The sequence below is a fragment of the Molothrus aeneus genome, chromosome 11, assembly GCF_037042795.1.
Source record: "Molothrus aeneus isolate 106 chromosome 11, BPBGC_Maene_1.0, whole genome shotgun sequence".
NCBI lineage: Eukaryota > Metazoa > Chordata > Aves > Passeriformes > Icteridae > Molothrus > Molothrus aeneus.
The window spans coordinates 13913149-13931627 of record NC_089656.1 but is presented as its reverse complement, the minus strand read 5'-3'; the positions used below and the strand labels follow the sequence as shown (position 1 = coordinate 13931627).

Sequence of the window (18479 nt, the reverse complement as noted above, 5' to 3'; positions counted from 1 at the left end):
CTCAACTCTTAGGATGAGGGGAAAAAGAACAAAGGAACCATGCTAGTGATTAAGGCAGAAGAACTGAAGATCAGCCATCAGCTTTGGCAGGTATCCTGTTATGGGACACACAGAATTAGTGAAGGGCAGCCAGCTGTTCTCCAGAACCAGTGATCCACTATGCAGTGTGGGGAAAGTGCCACCCATGAGAGATGGGGGAGGTATCATGTGTGACCAGGCTTCTATACACAGCAATGGATATGTTAATAACTGTTTCACAAACTGGCTCCTTTACACTCCTCACATCCTCTCACCAGAGCCTTGTTTCAAGGACTTCAGAACAAACGGCCTTGGGGGGAATGTATGAAAATGCAATCAGAAATCTACCTTTGAAGAACCCCAAAGAGATTTCTTTTTCAGAAAGTTCAACCAGACCTGAAGACAGAGCTCTGAGGTTAGCACACAGTAGAGTCAGTATGTACAGTATGTATCTGCCCTCACCTGAGCCACAGTCTCAGAAATCTCACTTAAATGTATGTATGACCAGCTGAAATGTACCACAGGATTTTTTCTGATGCAGGAGGCATTTCAAGACCATACAGCACTTCAGTCAGCCATGGAATGGGCTGGGGGAGTCTACAGTTCACATGTGGTTACCAACCTCAGTCTTTTGCCCTCCTCCTTTTTGGGGGGTTAAATCTGCAGTCTTTATGCTTAAATACTACAACATGCTTTTGCAAAACAAATTCCAACTTGCTGTAAATAGATAATATGGCAGCTCAGCATGAGGACAAAGACAGACTTACAATCCCTGAATTGGATATTTATGGTGACTAGTTAGGCCATTTGTGTTTTGGAAAGAACCACTAATGTTTTGTCCCACCATCTAGGCAGACTTAAGGTTAACTTTTTTATCATGTCAAGAGACACACTGCTGTATCAAGTTGCAAACATCACAGTATTTTTAGATAGCATAGAATTGCAGGTTTTCTAAAAAAAAAAAACAAACCCAAAATCCCAAACCAACCAACCAACCAACAAACCCAAAACCCACAAAAGAACACAGTCTGCATTTCAGGCAAATGAAGTTGGAGGGCTGAGAGGACCAGAGTCTAGAGGAACAAAACTGTCACTGTAAGGGAAGTTCCAGCTTGCTGTAATCACATGTTCATTTCTCTCTCTTCCTAAACACTTTCTTACAAAGTGGGAAGAAGCCTTTTCATTCCTGAAGCACAGGTACACTGAAGCTCCTTCCCTGCTTGAGACTGAGAAGACTTGACTTAAAGACTGAGAAGAAATGATCATTCCCCACACTGACACCCTTGGACCATGCAGGGCATGACTGTGTGGAGAAGGCACTGCTGTCCCTCTCAACTCACTGCAGCTCCACGAGGGAAGGACTTCTCATAAGCACCTTGTTAATAAATTACATGGTTGGTCAGCCTGTGGTGCCTGCAACCAAGCCTGACTTCACTGTAAAAACACACTCAGCTATAGAAAGAACACTGATTTCTTTTTGAAGACTCACTGTTACATGATGCCACAACTGCAGTGTTCACCAGTGATAAACAAGCTGCACCAAAAATAAGTCTCAGAACATGCAGGGACCTGGTGGCTAAAAAAAAGTGTCTCCCAGGTCACAAAACAAGACAAGAACTAACTACAGCCTAATTAAAGAGCAGGCTCCTAAACCAACAGATTTAGGAGATGGCAGGCTTCAGCTAGTGAAGTGCAACTACCCTCCCAAATGTACTTCATATTTACTGTGATTTTAACCTGCTAGTCTTTACAACGCCTGCTTCCATTTGTGACTGAAACCTAAGCTAATCAAAGCAATTGCTTCATGAAAGAAATCCAAGCTTTTTCTTTCTAAAGCTCAAAGAGAATAACTAATAGAAAATGACTGCAAGTAGGTCACATTCTTGTATAAAAGGGAATAAAAGTAGCTATAAAAAGAAACCAAAGGCTGTGAGAATTGTGCCAGTAGAGAACTAGTGGCGTTTGGAATTAATGGAATAAATAAAACTTGGTAACACATTAAAATTCAGAACACAATGACATTAGATGCAATTCAAATCTACAGTTAACTATTAAACCTCTAAAACACAGACACTGCAGCATGCAAAAGAAGGAATATAAGTTCATTTGAGAACTACAGTCTCAAAAGATGCGCTTTGACTTGAAAATCAAGAGCTATCTTTTCTGACCAAAACATGTGCTAGATCATTTTATTTTAGAAACAGCCTTTGAACTTCAGTTGCAGAGGTTCCAGCAGAAAACAGGAAGTTTTTTCTTTTCTCCTAAAGTCTTACAGGTACCTCAACTTCTCTTTCAGTTCCAATACTCATTGTGACCAACTCTATGTTGGTACTAATTTCCTACTATCTACATGAGAGCCATGAATCATCCTGGGTACCTCTAAAGATGTTTCTTATCTCTTTCAAGACCATGCTGGCTAAGCCAAAGGACACACTATAAACCCCAGATTATGTAACACACACTTGGGTATGCCAGCCTCATTTGGTGCCAAAATGTAGCAGCAAAACAAGCCCCATCTCCAGCTTCCAGTCACTCTGGCTCACACATTGCACTATGCTGCCTCTCATTACCTCTGAAATATTGCTGCAGTTCAACACACCTTGATCTGACAGCACTAAGAAACAGCACTGCAGATGTTTTACAATTTTCAGTCACATTTACTGTGTGTACATAGCATTTAAAGACTGATTTGTCCAACTGCACTTTCCATCAGCCCTGTATTCTACCCCTGCCTCTAGCAGCTCTCAAATCCAAACCCTTTTCTTTTGACTTCAGCTAAACAATCTGATCTGCAAAAGATGTTCAATATTCTCCATCACTGACTACTTCGAGTCTCAAAGACAAGAGAAGTTACACATATTTAGTTTCAGTCTCAATTACACAATCACCACTCCCCACTTTTCTCCTACACATAAGGATGGCATGAGTCGTTTGTGCCAAAGCAGTTACCACACAGAAACATTTGGTTAACACAATCACAAAATCTGTTATAAAGCCACTGTTTTCCAAGACGCTGTCCCATTCTGTAGCCATGGCCTGAATTCCTTTGTCTGAATTACAGCTCTGTATCTATCTAGTCATTAACAACTGATTATCTGACTAACCAGACAGCCTCCAGTCACCAAGATCAGCTCACCTGTTTGCTGATAAAGACAATACTCAAGCTCTTGTGATCTAGCCTACAACAGAAGTTTCAATGCAAAATTAAATGTACTCCTGCACCTATCCCTGCAAGTTTATACACTCTCATTAACCCCATCCTCCACATGAAACTCCAAACCAGCTGTGACAGAAAGCCAGCTGCAAATGCATTACTCTTTCAGCATAAGCAATGTAATTCTTACCCAGCACAAGCTTGCAGGCAGGCCAACATAGTCGCCAAGGTTTCTGGAGGAAGCTGAGCACTTTTGGGCTGATCCTTTTCTGGAGCAAGGCCACCCAGGATAGATGGACATCTTCTCTTTAAGAAAGTCATACAGGCCTGGATGAAAGGTTCCTGAGGAAAAAAAGTTACCTTAATCTCCCAAACCACATCCAAGACACTATTTCAAACTTGGCAATTGCACCATGGAAAGAATTGCACTAAGCTACTATAGTTCAGTAAAAAAGTTGAACTATCAGACTATGGACACTTTTGACAACTTTAACGCTACTTAGAGAATTGTTAAAGTGACTTAAGTTAGTCACTGACAAGAGTGCAAAAATAAAGAGAAAAATCCTGCTTTACCCCATGTTCCCGAATTTTATCTGTGAGCCATTTGTCAAGTTTGAGGTATTCCCGTCGAGAGGCAAGTGCAGCAAGGTCAATAACAAAGGCAAATGGAGTACCATTTAGCAGCATTGACAAGGCCTAAAGAAAGAAAATCAGAAGACTACTAGTGAAGACACACAGATACCCTTTCTCCTTTCTTTTCTTTCTAGTTCCCATACATGTTTTAATAAAGAGGTCTTATGACATGCTGCTATGCTTTCTTTGTCAACAAAGATTGGTACTATCAACTTATAGCTCGCTTGTGAAACAAATCAGCAAGAGCTCTGATTTGAAATCATGACTTCACCTTCCTTGAAGTGACCTTGTGCTGACAGTTTTAAATTCCTCTGTGATATGAAAAACCACCAGCGAGTGGTCAAGAGCTACCAAAGTGATATTGCTACAAAGCTAAGCAGAAGAACTTAGCATTTTCCTGCAAACAGACCTCAACCACTTCAGAGATACTTGGAATATATCTGCTCCAAGAGGTCATCTCTGAACACTGTAATTGCTACAACAAAACTGATTTCAAGCAGCAGCTGGTGCTCTTGCACTTTGAAACACCCAGTTATTTTGCACCTAACTTTAGGAAGCAATAAAGCCTCCAAAGAAGTTAGTCACAACTTCCAGTCTTTTGTCAATGTATAAAATCTAAGAACTAGTAGCATTCTCAAGAAATCCCCATTCCATTATGTTTAGCAGTGCCACCTTCACACAAACATCTGACATTTTCTACATTCTCATTTCAATAATATTCAAGGTTAAAACAGTCAAAGCTCTTCCTGGATTTACACTACATTCACACAGCAAGCAGTTCTGCTGTGCTGCTTCCCAAGGTACTTGTCAGCTAAGCCACGATAACCAACCCCACTGCAAATACCAAGTACAATGTCTTGGGCTCACAATAGGACAGGCTGGAAGCATCTGGAGTCAGATACCACAACTCAGCTGAAGAGTACTTTAAGTCATATGAACGTAGGCTTTTTTTTAAGATGAGGGACAGCAGCCACAAATAAATTCAGACATGCCTAAACAATGTAATCCTTACTAAATTAGTCTAAGTTAAGCTTAGCTTTTGTTAAAAGATGAGCAAGTCTGCATAAGGCACCAGACAAAAAACAATGGCAGTATTTTGAAAAACTCACCTTCAAGTCTTGCGCCACATCAAGAATACGTGACAATTTTGCCTGGTCATACTGCTCCCCTCTCATGTACCACTCTGCCATGGCATGCATGATAAGCTGACGAATTGAAGGAGACTGACCCTGAGGAGAATTAAATTAGGGTTGTACTTCATGATTCTAGCAACAGGATCAATTATGTGAACATTCATCAGGGTATTTCACAACTAAAAACCTTAACACAAACATATTTAGTCTCCAACATACAAACATGTTTACGCTTCAGCTTCAGAACTTGTTTCTGATTTTAACTCTTTCTATGCAAAACTGAACTATCCAGGAGCTACAAATAAATGATGTAGCTGACTGCAAATGGTAGATACATACATCCCCAGCTCTTTCCTACCACTGTCCAGGACCAATTCCTCTCTATCATAGGCAAATCACTTTCAGACTACACAAATATTTACAAAATGCTATGCCTGACAGGATGTCCTGAAATGAAAATTCAGTACCACACCTTTAAAAAGGAAAACACAGTATCTAGATCATTGCTCATACAGAGGCAATTTCAAAACACAACCCAAGTAACATTTTATGGCAGCAAGGGTTTTGTTTAAAGGAAAAGTGTCACGGAATGGCACCATGTCCCATGGCAATCATCATTCAGTGCCTCTTCTGCCATTTCAAGACCACATGCAAAAAGCACTTCACGTCTATTCTACCCCTCATACTTCAATTTAAAGATTTCCATCAGGAAAATATAAAACATTCACAGCATGCCCTCAGAGGTCAAGCTTCTTGCCATTAACTCTACTCTAGATGAACAGGGTAACATGTTTGCTAATAAAGATTTTCTCCAACCCCAAAGACTACCTCTACTTTAAATTTCACATGATTTCTCTTCATTTAACTACTAATGCACACAGTGATGAAGGCCACACCAAACAAAACATCCATTAGAAGTATGGGATTTGCATACACAGCTACCATATGTCTGCATGGAAGCTCTCCTTGAAAAAGCTCAGCAGTCAGTCTCAAGTTTTCACAAAACACCCAGACTCTGCAAACTTCCAGAGCAGGTAGTTTCTTTATGTCTAGAATAGCTTTCATCTTTTTGGCAAGTACAAAGGAGATTATTTTGGTTTAAACCTTCTCACCTCTGACTCCTTCAAGTTTTTACACTTTAAATGTGTGAGGTTGAGAGCTGAGGGGGCGGGGTAGGTGATGCTGTTCTGAGGGGTTTGGGGATTTCTTTTGGGTTGTTTGGTTTTGAATTTTTTTCTTAAAATAAAACTGTGGTCAATTTTGTTTAAAGCTAAAGGTTTAAAAGGTCAAACTTAACTTGGGTCTCTGTACTTTTCCAGGAATATTTTCTCAGTGAATATTATTGAAAACCAAACCATAACAGTTTGTTTCAAGTCAGGGAAGAGATATCCCATTACTTTGCATAAACCATGGATCATTTACCTCTTGGGTTTTAAAGTGACTACAAGAACAAACTACAGTGAAAATACTTACCTGTCCATGCCATGCATAGTGCAAAATGATGGCTGAGTTGGGATGGTTGCCAAGGAAAATTGGCATGAGGGTGGAGATGAGTTCATGGCGCAAGGTGTGCCAGGACGTGTTGATCTGCAGTAAGGCCAATACCAGCATATCTGGGCAATGCTTGATAGGAAAACTGAAGAGCTGCTTAACCTGTTCATACTGCCCCACTTCTGCCAATCGTAACAGAGACTCAATCAAATCCAGGCTCTTCCTAACAAAAGAGAAGAAAAAACAAATAGACAAACCCCACAAAGTTAGCAAGCAGTAAGTTTACAGGATCCTGGATTCAAGTATTTTATGGCAGCAACTATAAGGACATAAAAAGCAACACCCACTGCAAACAACCTGACACCGCAGCTCTTATCATGTACAATTAAGCCTGCAAGAAACCATAAAAAATAACTCAAGAGCTCCTAGTTATGTTAGGGAGGAGACGGAACTGAAAGCTGATGTTGAAGAAATTCAGCTTGAGCTGGGTCACTTGGATAACGGAACTTGAAACATACTTGCAGCAATGGAATACACTTTTTGAAACACCTTAGAGTCCCCACTTGTGGAAGTTAGTGAAGAGACTCTACTTGTTTTGCCTGCTTTACAGACAAGTGATCATTGCCCTTTTACTTGTATTCCTCATCCTTTAATTCCCTATTCTGGGTGGTATAACTGAAAAAGAAGCAAGCATCTGTACTGAAAGCTACATGGCTACCCCAAAAAAGGGATGTAAAGGGCAGCTTAAAGTCACACCAGTCAGCTTCATGCACTAACTCACCAATAGCCACATACATTTACTAATTAAATTTTAGAACTTCTTTCATACAAGTTTCTCTAATATCATACTGGGAAAGACAGATTTAAGTTTCAAAACCACCCCCTCCATCCCCTCCTTTCAGCTTGCAGGATGTGCCAAAACACATCAGCAGACACTCTTTAAACAAGCCAAAGACTCCAACAAAAGCAAGGTATTATGGAAGTACACAGGAAGTTTGATACTGTGAACAGTTTCACCAATCAAACCTGTCACAAATACTAATGGCTGATCTACTGGTATGTACACAACAACAATAAATCTGGCTGCATGAAGATAAAACCACCTTTGACCAGACAATTAATCTTACTCTATGTATGAAAAGCAGTTGAGAGCAGGTTTATTACCATGTAGCAATTTCTCGATTGTCATCCTCTGGTGGTGCTTTCAGGATGTCTGTGGCAACAGTATGGCAAGGATAGTCAGCAAAACAGAAGATGTCAGGGTTTATGAGGGAATGTTGGATGAAGGAGAGCTGGAATAACAAAAGATGTCAGAAGTAGTTTAGACATTAGATTTTCAGGGTTGCTTCTGCTTATCAAGTGCCACATTTTGAGATATATAAATCAAATCAACTAAGCAGCAGAGATGAACCAAGCTTCACTATGTGTTTAAGCAAGGCTGAACCTCACACTTCTAGAATTGGAGAATGATGGGTATAGACATGCTGAGGATACTTGTTTGCAAGAAGCTGTGGCCTTTTAGTGTAACCAGGTAAGCACTCCAGAGCACTGCCATGCAGCAGCAGTTCCATGCTCAGCTGCACCACACACCAGAACTCTGCTGGGGCCAAAGGCAGGCTCACAGTGCACAGCAAGTGACCATGACCCACACAACGCAGTCTAATCACACATGGTACTTCTGTAATAAAACCCGAGCCTTGTGCCTTACAGGCAAGGTCTCAAATGAGGATTATCTAAACATTCACACTACTAATCTCCATTTATCATTCAAGAAACTCAGGAATTTTGCAAATATTCTACAGATAGAGCAAAAATGTTGGTAAACATACCTGGCCCTCTGCATGCTTCCAAGGTCTGTATATGGCATTAACTGGAAAAACCTCCATGCCCAGCCCTCTCTGGATGCCAAAAACTACAATATGCAGTCCCTTGCTATCACGAATCTGAAATCCTGGATGGTCCAATTCATACGTCACTACTTTGAAGTCCAGGCTAGGGTTCTGCAACCAGACAAACAAGGATTGTGAGCTTTGCACATTAGCATCTTCAGTACTGCCTTGAAAGAGCTCCTCTTCATCAGTATTGTACCCAGCTTAACATCCACCCAACTTTTAGCTGAAAGCAAGGGTTTTGTTTTAAAAAGAGATGAATTTATATAGTTGTGAGAAATTGATGCAAGTTAATGTTTTAAACTACCCTGTGAGATTGCACTTCCCCAGCACTAGAGTAGCTGTCTCTCCTTCCAAACATTTAATGAACAATTCTTTAAACACCCCAAACAAATAGCTCTTCTCTTAGCATATTAACTTACTCCTTTCCTAGGATTCCACACCCTCCAATAAAAGACAGAAGGGTCTGATCTGCTCACAAGCAGAACTTGCTCCTCCTTTTGCAAAATGTAAACTCTAAGACCTCGTAAAGCACCCAACGTATTTTCAGGAACAGTGTGAAACAATACTGATGAGAGAGCCTGGAGGAAACTGTGGCCATTATGGAACACAAACCAGTCATTTCAGAGATAGGTGAGCACCAGAGACAAAGCTATTTTATGGCCCAAGGTTTAGAAAAACAAAACAGTGACTTCTGCATAAGGAACATACAGAAAAAAATCCTGTATAAGGCAAGCAAAGGAAATGGTACTCATGCAGCTGAGTTCATTACAAAAATTGCTGCTTATAAAGCAGTGGAAAAACCTTCCTATTTCTATAGTGCTATCATACCTAAGAAGCAATAAAGAAGAGTTTTGGAATGAGTAACTACAAAACTACTTTCATTTTCATCACTAATGCCTACAGTAAGAAGTTTCCAAAACAAGGTCTCTCATGCACAAAACTTTCCACTGTCAGAAACACACTGAAACACAAAAACCCTCAGAGAACACATGCTGGAATACATGGGAGCAGTGTGGAATGAATCTCAAACTGCACCCAAGCTATTCATTCAAGTAGCTTCCATTCCCTGGAATTCCTCAAACTTTTCTTGTTCATGAGGGAAAAAAACCAACATTTAAGTACAGTTACTTAGAGTCAAAGCTATTTGGGCTGCTGGGGAGCTTAAAAAGGTTTATGATCATAGTGAGATATGCCCTGCTTTATCCATATGAAAGACCAAGATGCTTACAAGACTTACCAGCTCTTTAAGAACATCAATCAAGACCTCCACATTCCAGGTATGGGCTTGGCTTCCGTCACTCTTATCTTTGCCATCACTCCAAATCCCACTGCCAGGAGCCGAAATAGACTGCAAGTCAAATACACTGAATCAAACACTAGTAAAAAATAAAGCAGTCTCAACACCCACTGGCTACAGAACTCCTTGCACTAGAAAGGTACAAACAGAAGTTCAGACTAGTAATGATATCAGTTTAACACTCTGAGGATCTTTCATTCATGAAAGTATTACAGACATTTACAGCAGAACAGTCAGAAGTACAAGTATTGAATAATACAAGCAATTGTTAAATTCCTAGAGGCCATCATGTTAACTCCTTCTTCTGCTGAAATATAATCCCCAGGAGAACAGGCACTCACTTGTAATGAAATACCATCCGTCAATCCTGAATGAGTTCGAGCCATCATCCCCAAAACCCTGGCAACCTGGGCAGCCGTGACTTCCCGAACACCAAACTGCATGATTATGTTGCGACATTCTTCAACACTAAGATGCAACAAAACACAGAGATCTTAGAGGAAAGCAGGTTTCACTGCAGCACAACATAAGGCTTCAGCCAAATTAGTCAAATGATCCAACATAACAAAATTCCAGGACAATCAAGAAGAAAAACTCGGTAGACGATCTGTGCAATTATTTCCATGAAATACACTGTGCCACGTTTCCAGTTCAAAGCCAGGTGTACTGAAGTGACAGGGATGTCACAGAGATGTTTCACAGACTATGCTCTGTCAAAGCAAAAGCACAGGGTAGGTTTAGCACTCTTGTTGCTTAAAAGCACTTCCACTACTGATCTGTGATAGAGAGCTTCAGAGACTCAAGTTTTCTGCTACCTAAAAGCGAAACAAAGGCTTTGAGAATGCACGTTTCAAAATGCTGACATGCACTCTTCAAAGGTAAGCTGTGAACGTTTGCCCTTCAGCCTGATACGAACCATGGCATCCCTGAGCACAGGGCACCAGCAAAAACCTCCCAGGAGACAAGAGAGAAAACAAAGAGCAGATGCCCGAGTTTCAACTTCAGAACTGAAGGCTTTTTTTGTAGTTTTTTTCCCATTTTGTATATACTTCATAACTAGGCTAGGAAGATTTATATAACATGAGTATATAAACTGTTTTATTAACAGGCATGTGTTAACAAAGGAAATAATTCGGTATCTTTCAATACATGGTGTTTTTTTCCTTCTTCATTTAAAAAGAAACTCATGTTAATACCTTTGAGATTTCATCACCTTCCCAAAGTAATCAATAGTCTTTCTCTTGAAATACAGAATAATTTAATCCTACCTTATGTTTCTTACAGGTTAGCTTCATTCTGAGGGCTAAGTTTTACAAGAGTAAGTTCTTCCAACACTCTAGTGGCATTTAGCTGGAATTTATGTCTACCCAGACACTTTTATTTTCACTTAAGAAAGGATGATAGTCAAATTCTTATGAAACCTTCACAGCAATGTGAATCCTTTTATGTAGCACTTCTTACCATAACAAAATTCCACATAGTGTCTACAGGCATGTAATACAGATTAGAAGGAAGCAAAATACAACCAGAATTCAAATAAATGACCTCATAATACTTGATAAGATTCTACTTATTTTAGTAGTTAAAGTGCTCTTTACCTTTTACCTCAAGAAACAAGAAAGAAAACCATCACCACCCGAAGTTACATGCTTGAAAATTACATTTTCCTACAAACCTTGCACAAAAGCCATAGCCAACTTCTTGCATGAAATCTGCCAGAGAACTCTCCATCATGGTTTTGGCTATCCCTCCAGAATCAGGCAGGATCCTGTCCATTAGAATGTCCCGTTTTTCAGGGTAGAGAAGTGGTGCAAGCACCACAGGGCAACGCTCCTGGGGAAAATCTAAAAGCAAGAGTAACAAAGTGTCAAAACATCATCTGCATGTGAAAGAGTACTCAAAATTGTTCCACTGCTGCGCTAGAGTTGGCCTGCTGCTGGAGAAATCAAGAGGGCACAGATGCAGCATCCCTCCATCCCATTTTCAGTTATCTCCTGGCACTGGGATATTCCTAGAGAAGAAGAATGTAGACTAAACTAGGCTTGTGCAGGTTCACAGCAGCTCTGCAGCTGCCCAAAAGGCCAGCAGCTGGGCTGGTATAAGTTTAGAACTAGACTGTCACTAACAGCAGTTATCCAAAAAAAGCACAGGGCAGGAAACAATACAGCAGTCCAGCAAAAGCCACTCCTCCAACTCAGGAAATATTAGGAAACAAAAGATCTGCTACTGAGTCTAAGAAATGTAGCAAAACTAAGCCAGGCATTTGAGCACAGAAAGAGTAAATACTCATTTTTTCCTTCCTGGCAAACAAAGTTTAAGAGAGACTAGTAATGAGAGGATCATATCTGTGGATCAGAGTTCTGCTCACAGTGGAGAGCAGCAAAGCCACCTTGTGGGAGGGCCTTCCTGAGACAGCACCATACCCTGCAGGGCCATTCCAAGAGTGCCCAATATCCCAAAGCAAAGTGTCAGGAATTACACAAGCTAACACACTGATCTTTATTAAAATATATATGAACTAAGAAGCTATATTTAAAAACTTAGAACAAATATTTTGCTCTTGTACAAATGGTAGTAGCTTCCTCTAGGTCTGTGCAGAACGAAGGAGTGGGTTAAGTTCAATTATCATCTTGAGTCCAAATCCTCCCTAGTGTGACACGTTTAGAGCAAACACTGGTTTTGCAATGGAGCAGACTACAATAGTAGCTTCCAGGAAATGAACCAGAGTTCAAGTCAGAAGTACCTCCCCTCACTGTTCTAGTGCTTCCTCATAGATCTGCATCTATTATAATAAAGCAATGCTTAAAATGCACCTGTTTGAAATTTATGTTCCTTACTCTGTTAGAGGGTTTTCAACTACAGTGCACTGAGCTGCTTTAGTTAAAGCCACAAATACCATGCCATACAAGCCAACACAGACTTGAATATCCCTTACTCAATGTTTATTCATCAAAACTTTTCAAGAACATGAGATCACGTTACTGCTCATCGAAAGCAAACAGAATAGTGGTACTTTTCTGTCAGTTTAGAACTACAAAAATGTACCAAGTTCTAAGTCAGCAAGTCCCCATCACTTCAGCACTCTGCACTGACAGCAAGTCATGAAAATCCAGCTCAAAGTCTGCATCTGGTCAGGCTTCCTGAACAGCACCACTTACCTCTACGTAATGTTTTGAGGAAAGCGTCAATCTGCTCCTGTCCTACCCCAAAGGCTCCCTTCTGCCCAAAGAGGAGATGGGAGAGGAGAAGGTGCAGGACCTCTATTGCAATATCTTGGAAGCCACCTTCTTGATTTCCACTGACGTCTGCGTCAATGTAAGAGCGCAAAAGATCCGGGAGTTTCTGTTTGATAAACTGGGCAGCTTTTGGAAACAGAAGAGGTTAGAGTCAAAACCTGGGATTCTGTTTTAATATTAGATTCATTTAGCTAGGCACCATTCTCTTAATTTGAGTTTGTTTACCACAGGCCACAACAGTTCAGATTTAAACAGATTTAAACAGAAATCTCATATCTGAGAACTCAAATATTAACAGACAACTACAATTTAAGATATCAAAATACCCCAATTTGCTTAATTATCAAGCAAGTCATTCATGAAACAGTCCTTCAACTTCACACAAGATCATCTACAAGGTCATCTACTGCCCCTCCCAATGGCACCACTAATTGCAAGGTCAGGTCAGGCAGGCACACATCTACCCATCTAGAAAGCACACTGCTGAAAAAGGCTGTCCCTGCCTGCAGTACTTGAGAAAACTTACCAAAACCTCGCAGATCTGAGCTGAAAGAGTTCAGTAAAGCCAGACCAAAAATCACCTACAAACAAAAACAAACATCATAGTAAGGGGATCTTATCCTTTCTAATTTGCAAATTTAAAAAAAAAAAAAAAAAATGAAAAAAAATTTTTTGAAATAAGCATTCACCTACCTCTTGAACTTTACTTAATTTGATGACTTTACTCAATTGGGCAAATAAATGGGGTGAAGGCTTTAGACTCTGAAATAGGTAAGAAGAATAACATGAAAGTTGTTCTGGGATTAATCTCATTTGCAATGTGTCAGACTATCTAAAGTCTATTTGCAAGCTTGGAATATTAGTAACTATTCTGCTGCAGGTTAACACAAAGCTTCTATGGCTAAACTTTCCAACTACTTTTGGATGCATTTTCTCTAAAAGCTTCTTCCATATATCCCCCTATATAACCACTATAATGGCTTTCATATTGAAAGAAACAGAAGCAGTGATGATTTGTTTTGGTTCTGGTGCCATAAACAAGCCAACAAGTACCAACATTAGATGAAGTATTACAATTAAGTTTGCAGTAATTCTGAGTGATTGACTAACCTGCTTAGTTTAACAAAAAATAAAACCCACACCAACCAGGCAAGCTCAGGTTTTGAAAAATTTACTACAAGGGAAGACTAGCTGGTTTTCTAGAGACCTATTCAGTGCAGTTTCTGACACTGGAATCCCCTTCAAGAAGCATACAAACCTTCTGATAGTGCAAGGGATTGTCAATGGCGTACGACAGCGTCGAGATAAAGTTTGGTTTTGTAATCAGCGACGCACACTCTTGGATCAGAAATTGAGTCTGAAAAGAACAAGACAACTTGAAGACTCACAGTTTTGTAACAGGACAATAAAAGTAATCTACTGTGCACTGTGTACAGAAAAACTAAAAGATAAAGTACTTATGTAAGTGCCCAAATTCTCTCTAACATCAACTAACTCCATTCAAGCTTTCTTCAGGTGTGCTTTGCTTTTAAGACTGACAAAGTGATGAAACATTCTCCATCATTTGTGCAATGTTTTGCTCTCTGTAAACATCCTCACACTTTGCAATAGACAACCCAAGAGTATTTGATTCATGGTTAGGAGCTAAAAAGTCTGTGACAAAATTGCTTAAGGATGAAAACAGCCCTGCCAATAGACATAGTCAGCACCAGAAATGTCAGTTAATAGATTTGGACAAACTCTTAAAATACACAGAAAGACTTGCAAACAAGAGGACTGCATCTGGTAAAAGTAGCATTTGTACTGATGCAACCTGTTTTTTTCCAGAGCAAGAGATTGTAAGTCAGATATTATTTTGAGGATTGGCAAAAAGTGCTTGCAGTTGAAAGGCCATATAACCAGAAAATAAGTCTGTTTGAATCTACTGCTTCTAACCTGCCTTTGTGCTTGACCTGGATGAAATCCCACAGTAGATTTTTAACAATCAAAATTAATAAACAGACATGTTGGTGTAAACTGTACCTGATGAAAATCTTTGCCACTACTTTTACCATCGCCACTGAAATCCACGTGCGAGAATAGACAGCGTAGTAAATGCCTGTCTGCCTCGGGACCGTGCCTATTCACAATCTGGAAAAAAAGTATCAAAAAAAGAGCAAACAGTCATTACAGAGCAAGATCTGGGTCTAGCACCATGGATACAGCAGTACTGCTAGTAGTCAAATCATCTACAGTTTCAACAAAACTGCTGTAAATGTTCCTTTTAATCAGTAACCTAGAAACCACATCATTAACTCTATTTGCAAATAAGAAGTATAAACAAAGAATCTAGACACAAGTCACTGACACAGAAGCCATGGATTTCAGGGGTGGTATTCTTACAAAGTAAGTAAAAAGGGATTTTTTAAGTTACCCTCAGGATCCTGCCATCAAAGCAGCCCAGAATCCACACCATCCATGGCCTCACTTTTCCCCATTTTTCCCCACAGCTCCTGTGCCTAGCTCTGCAAGAACACAGCCTTGGGACAGCACCTGTGCAATGGGTGATCCGCATTTGCTGACTTATGACACCTATCACTTATTACTAAATTTTAACAGTACTACATTTTTGTTTGCATCCCCTATCATTTACCTTAAGTTGAACTCAGCTACAGACCAGTTCATCAGCTTGTTGTCTGAAATAGCTGCAGACTGTTTTACAACTTGCTCCTTTCTTTACACCCCAACCAAGTGGACAGCATTACTTGTTTTTAATAGAATCCGTAACAGTCAGAAATGTGAAGCCAATCAACAGCAGCTTGCCTCTTTGGCCAAACAGTAGCAGCTAGTAACAAATCCAACCTTCATCTCCCAGCAACATTTTCCCCACTGTTTTCCCTTTTCTAGCTGCAGGAGAGACACACATGTGCCAGCAAAAACCTGCAGCTCTGCCTCTGGTCTGACTGCCTACACCAAGCCCACTGCTTCACCAGTCATGAATGTCCTTGTTTGCCAGTAGCTTCTTTGTGCAAAGAGACAAACAGGGTTGCTTTAGGCTCTGTCTGCTCGGGCTCTGATGTTTGACTGTTTTGTCTCAATTTTTCTACTGTTATCTGACACTATGCTTCCCTTTCCCGCAGAGCCTGCTGATTCCAGTGGCTGCCAAGTTTCGTTCTGCTGGAAAAAAACTTCCAAGTTGAATCCAGCTCTGCTTCTTTGACCAGAAGCTATAAAATACATGCCTGTGGTACATCAGCCCAGAGTAAACAGCCCAGCTGTGGTGACAGCTGGGCCTTTGAAGGCAGCCATACCCCAGGATCAGGAAGATGCTCAGACTGGTGCAAAAGGCAGCAAACCTGAATTAACAGCAAATCCTACTACCTAGCTCAGGCTTCAGAAAACAGGCAGTTTGTTTAGGCAATCACAATCAAATACAAAGATTTGGATGTGGTAACAAGACTGACATAAAGCTGGGTCAATTTCCTAAGAAGTTGCATGGTGCTGTGTGACCAAGGTGAATTCATCAAAGTAATCAGATGCCAAAGAAAACTGTAATACTAAAGCCACCCACACAACTTGCCTGCATCAGAAGTAAATTGCTTCCTTGCACTGAGGTATCTTCCAAAGGACAATTAATTTGAAAATTTAACATACAGGAAGGAAGGGAAGGGAAGAGAAGGCTAAAAGTGCAGTGTATCAAATTTCAATTCTAACTACATTCCCAAAAAAGCTCTTCCAGGAAACAGGCAATGAGAATTGCCAGTTTTCCTGAAGAAAGAGCTGAAAGAAACCTTTGTATTGGCAGCCTTGATACACATTTACATGACAGTGCATCCAGTCATAAAACCAGATCAAAAATAGTATTTTTTTTACTGCAGGGTTCACCAAGCACTGACAGGGGGTGCCCAGAAAGGTTGTAGTCTCCATCCATGTTGGTACCCAAAAACTGCCCAGACATAGTTCTGGGCAATGCACTCTAAGTGACTGTTTGAGCAGGAGGTTGGACCACATGACCTCCACAGGTCCCTTCCAACCTCAACCAGTCTGTGATTTAGGATAAAGCTTGAGCCACATGTATTTGGATTTATCAGGTAATGTGTTTGGGCAAATACAGGATTAGACAAAAAATAACTGTTTTCCTACATTCAAAAACATTCAAAACTTTAGCTTTCCTAGATAAACCCATCCACAAAGCCCTTTCCCCCTCTCCAATCAGGCTCTCCTTACCACTTAAAGAGAAGGAGACCACAAAAACTCACCTCGGAGGAAGTAATGGTTTAGAATTTGTGTCTGACAAATGCATAAAATATTTCTAAGTTTTTTAAACATACATTCAATTTCTTTAAGCATTACCTATATTAAATGACTACTGATAACATATTTAAACAGAAATTAGTTCCTCAAGCCTTGCCACTGTTACACTCGAGTGACGTATTTAAACAGAAGTGTCATTTTGCTCAGCTGAGACAAGAACAACTCCAAGTATGAATTTCCACAACTCTACATGCTTAGATGGAAACTTTGCAAAATTGAGTGAATCATGCCAAAAATTTACCCCAAGCAGTGTACCATGAGACAGAATTATAGCACATACATTCTCTTCAACTAAAGAAATATTGTACCAGCAACCACAAAAGTAAAGCAATTCCAGGAAAATAAAATTTAAAAACAAAAAAGACAAGGGATTAAGATTTTAGGCATTTAGCCTTGAAATTCTAGATCTGCTTTATAACCATATACCATTCAGCCATTTCCACAGACCAGGTCCCAGTCTCTCACCCCTTTCACCACAGTGAGGCTAAGAGGCCTGGCTGAAGGGTAAGGAACAACCTGGCCCTGTTTTAGAGAGCTATGCTCCAGGTGAATGGCAGATCAACCACATCTTCTCCCAAATCAAGTCATGCTTTGGTCACACCTTGCTGCAAAAACCATCTGTTGAAACTAACAGTGATCAAAAGGACAGCATGATCCAAATGAGCCCTGGAGTACTGAACTTGCAAAAACATAAGAAACTTACAAAAGTTACAAGAGACCCATTCCATCTTACACTTGAAAAACCAATACTGCTGAAATCACTCTCCTCTCACCTCAAGATAACCAATGAATGCACTTTTAAAGACATCAAATGTTACAGAAACTCACTGCTTAAGCCCTCTGGCCTTCTAATCTGATTCAAATCGCTGCAGGATTGCACTGCTGCAGGAAAAACCCTCAACACTGAGTGGCCCAGCTGTCTGCTGGGAACTGAACTAAACCAGTTTCTAAAACTAGCTCAGCAGCGTTCACTTCCTCCTAAGCACTCCTCTGCAGATAATGCTTTTCAGTCCACCCTGCAAGGCAGAGCTATTTTTAAAAAGGTCAGTTAAAACAGAATTCTTGCCCTAATCATAGATATTTGGGACTCAACATGCAGTTACTCTGCCTGCCTTCTGAAAACCCAGGGCCAAGACAGTCAGCTCAGTTTCACAACCAAGCCATGAGTCACTGAATGACAAGAGGAAAAAAAAACTTCCATCAAGGGAGGAGAGAACATTCAGAGGTAAATTACAACATACTCAGGCTTCCAGTGCAACAACTCTGAGCACTGAATGTATACGTTTTCCTCCCCTTCCCAATCAGTGTTCCACTGAATGGCCGAAAGTGGAA

The 18479-nt window shown here is 40.4% G+C and overlaps 1 protein-coding gene across 4 annotated transcripts in view; it reads right to left on the bottom strand.

Annotated features, from left to right (window-relative positions):
* CNOT1 (CCR4-NOT transcription complex subunit 1) overlaps positions 1–18479 on the bottom strand; it is a 55678-nt gene that overhangs the window by 30981 nt on the left and 6218 nt on the right. For all 4 annotated transcript variants that reach the window (XM_066557154.1, XM_066557157.1, XM_066557156.1 and 1 more), the window contains exons 3-16: positions 14877–14984; positions 14113–14211; positions 13548–13616; positions 13381–13435; positions 12777–12980; positions 11294–11462; positions 9960–10086; positions 9559–9669; positions 8259–8429; positions 7594–7721; positions 6412–6652; positions 4915–5034; positions 3746–3868; positions 3363–3514 (exon numbers count right to left, since the gene is read on the bottom strand). In XM_066557154.1, coding sequence (XP_066413251.1) covers positions 3363–3514; positions 3746–3868; positions 4915–5034; positions 6412–6652; positions 7594–7721; positions 8259–8429; positions 9559–9669; positions 9960–10086; positions 11294–11462; positions 12777–12980; positions 13381–13435; positions 13548–13616; positions 14113–14211; positions 14877–14984 — 1877 coding nt within the window. The remainder of the gene's footprint in view (positions 1–3362; positions 3515–3745; positions 3869–4914; positions 5035–6411; positions 6653–7593; positions 7722–8258; positions 8430–9558; positions 9670–9959; positions 10087–11293; positions 11463–12776; positions 12981–13380; positions 13436–13547; positions 13617–14112; positions 14212–14876; positions 14985–18479) is intronic.